The 2,838-nt window shown below is 38.1% G+C and overlaps 1 protein-coding gene across 1 annotated transcript in view; it reads right to left on the bottom strand.

The window, feature by feature from the left end:
• Nucleotides 1-2,409, bottom strand: part of LOC104714441 (helicase-like transcription factor CHR28) — a 10,087-nt gene extending 7,678 nt beyond the window's left edge. Inside the window, exons 1-4 of the mRNA XM_019229658.1 lie at nt 1,880-2,409; nt 1,639-1,708; nt 1,216-1,539; nt 14-1,096 (exon numbers count right to left, since the gene is read on the bottom strand). Coding sequence (XP_019085203.1) covers nt 14-1,096; nt 1,216-1,539; nt 1,639-1,708; nt 1,880-2,026 — 1,624 coding nt within the window. The 5' untranslated portion in view covers nt 2,027-2,409. The remainder of the gene's footprint in view (nt 1-13; nt 1,097-1,215; nt 1,540-1,638; nt 1,709-1,879) is intronic.

A 2,838-nucleotide genomic window follows, 5' to 3' on the forward strand; every position in this document is an offset into this window, starting at 1 on the left:
TGAAGCTTCAGGCCTCCAGGTTGATTAAAATTATGACCAATTGTAGAATATTCTGACGTAACCACTGGCTTTTTCATAGCTACAGGTCGAGGTGGGATTGCAGATGGACCATTAGTTTCTATTATGCAGACGTCAGAATCATCATCACTATCGGATATACATTCTGAAGAATGGCTTTGAACTGATTCGAAGCTAGAATTTGAGAAATTAGAATCAATGCTCCTTGGTTGAATATGTTCACCGTCTCCTTGATGTATTTGAAAATCTGAATGCTCATTGCTTTGTGTCACTGGGCTGAGATCTTCTGCCACATATTGCATACATGCATTTGGATCATAAAAATTACTGGAGCTTCTGTTGCCACTGTCTTGGCCAGGAAAAACAGTTTGTGGTGCCATAAATGAGTATCCCTTCTCAATATCTGTTTGATAGGAGACTGCACAGCTTGATGCACCAGACCACCAATGATTGGTTTCTCCAGGTGCATATGAATCGTCCCTGACACTATATTCCCCTGGAACTGAACTGTATACCACTTTCTCTGACTCAGCCTCTGGTTTAGCAGTCACATGAACAGCTTCGTTTTCCTGAAAACTGCTTGAACAATAATCAGGCCGGTCAAGATCATTATCAGATAAATGACTGTTGAAACTGTTGTACAGTCTGCCACAGGCAGGAGAAACTGAAGGATAACTTTCACACTTGAAACTGATCCCCCTTGCACTAGAAGAATCAATAGCAGGTTTCCTTTCTAAAGATCCATTGTCTACTCTCCCGTGTCTATCAAAAATCATCCGGCTGGCACCATCCGACTGAGACTCACTTACTCCACTCTCAACATCATTTACAGCTTCTTCTTTATTAGGAAAGAACTGAAACGAAAAATTCTGGACAAAATTGGGGGTATGTTCTAATAAAGGTGCACCATTTGTATTGTAGCAGTTTTGTGCAGAAGAGACATAGTTATCCGCACTATCACTGAGAGAATTGGAGTTATTGAAAAATCCTGACATGACGGAAGAAGTATGATCGGCTCCCAAACCCGCTCCATATCCAGGCACATCATCGAAATATGGGGTCACCATTGTGGGGCTGCCTGCAATTTGATGTAACAAAAAATGAGGAATATGGAAATTAGCAACAGACAGATGAGTAGTGTCAAACTTTACAAAAAAAAATAATAATAACCTGACATTTAGTAGATAAGGTGCATACATTTGGAATCAATTATCTTGTCATCCAGCTTAGAGACAGTGTCAACGTCACAATTCACTGGATTAAAGGCCACATTGCCATCATGATCAGAGAAACTAGACGATATACAACTAGTCATCTCAGATTGAGATACTCCACATGTTTCCACAGGCTGCTCACCCTGGCTTAACGAAAACCAATCTTTAAGACTTGCAGAACAAGTATGAGCAGGTGAAGGACTTAGCACAGGTTCCATTTTCATGTGGTCATCAAATGAACCTCCTGGTTGCGAGGCTCCCAAGCTATATGAGTCCCCAGAAGGCATCCAATCAACCATCTGAGAACCTAATCAAGAAACATACATAACCATATAAATTCAAGTAAGCGACTGTTAATACGATATACCTCAAACAGCTAAATGATTATACTACAAAAACTACTAACCATTTTGCAAATGTGAATTCTTGAGCTCGTCAGCAGATGAACCAGCTGGTGATGAATTATCTTGGCTAGCCTAAAAGTGGTAACTCTCAAGGTTAGTATAGCAACAGAATTGTGAATCACACACACAAAAGAAACAAATCTAAATATCATTAGCAGGAGGATTCAAATCAATGTTCTAACAATTGTAAACAAAACTGAAGCCAAATCAAGTTATACGAAGCGTGTGAAATCGGAAAGCTACCTCAGCAAAATCAGGCTTCTCATCTAGAATCCGATAAATCGTTTCGATATCAATAGTCTCGTCATCATCTTCAAACTCAAAAGCACCGTCACAATCATCACCAGGTAATTCATCTCCCACGCCAAATAATGAACCTTCCTCACCCATCACGACGAATCCACAATAAGAACCCTAACCCGAAGAAAGACGATCGAAGGGGAAAACAAACCCTAAATCGGAAAACCCAAAAAGTCACAAAATTTGCTTGACGGAAGAAAAAAAAAAACCCAAATCAATCGAATTGAGTAGTTGGAGAAATCACGGAAGCTAGCGTAGATCCAGGGATTTGGGTTTGAAATTGGGATTGGGAAATTGGGTTTTGAGATCACGGAATTTTCCAGGAAAAGTAGAGAGAGCAGTTGGGGTATCGCTAATTAAAAAAAAAACGCGACTTTTCTGAGCGACGGTGGCTTCTTTTGATTGCCTTCTTCTTCGTCTCCCTTCTCTCTCTCTCTCTTTCTTTCTCTTTTGGCTTTCTCCGAATTGGAAAAGGTAAACAAAACACACACAATAGGGGAAGAGACTTCGGGCTTAAATAAGGAACGGTCGAAGAAATTTTTGTCATTTTTTCCTTTTTTTTGTTTTTTAAACGTTTTTCATTGTTTATTATTATTTTAATAATGCATATTATATGCGCCGTCATCTTTATTAAAAGCAAATCACAATTAAACCAAAAGGTAACCACTTTGAAATTTGAAAAAAAATTCAGAGTTTCCAAGTAATGGAGATTCCTTTTGTTTTTTTGGATGTGTTTGTTAATCATAATCCAATGTATTTTATAGTGGAAATATATTAAGTTATGTGGTTTTTATTAATTATTTGTGTGAAATAAATAAAGTATGAAATATGTGTTGTTAAAGTTTATAGATATGATAAAAAGAGGAAAATAGGAGGATACTTCTGACCCAAAAAAATTCAAA

This window comes from Camelina sativa, chromosome 9 (genome assembly GCF_000633955.1).
Source record: "Camelina sativa cultivar DH55 chromosome 9, Cs, whole genome shotgun sequence".
Classification (NCBI taxonomy): domain Eukaryota; kingdom Viridiplantae; phylum Streptophyta; class Magnoliopsida; order Brassicales; family Brassicaceae; genus Camelina; species Camelina sativa.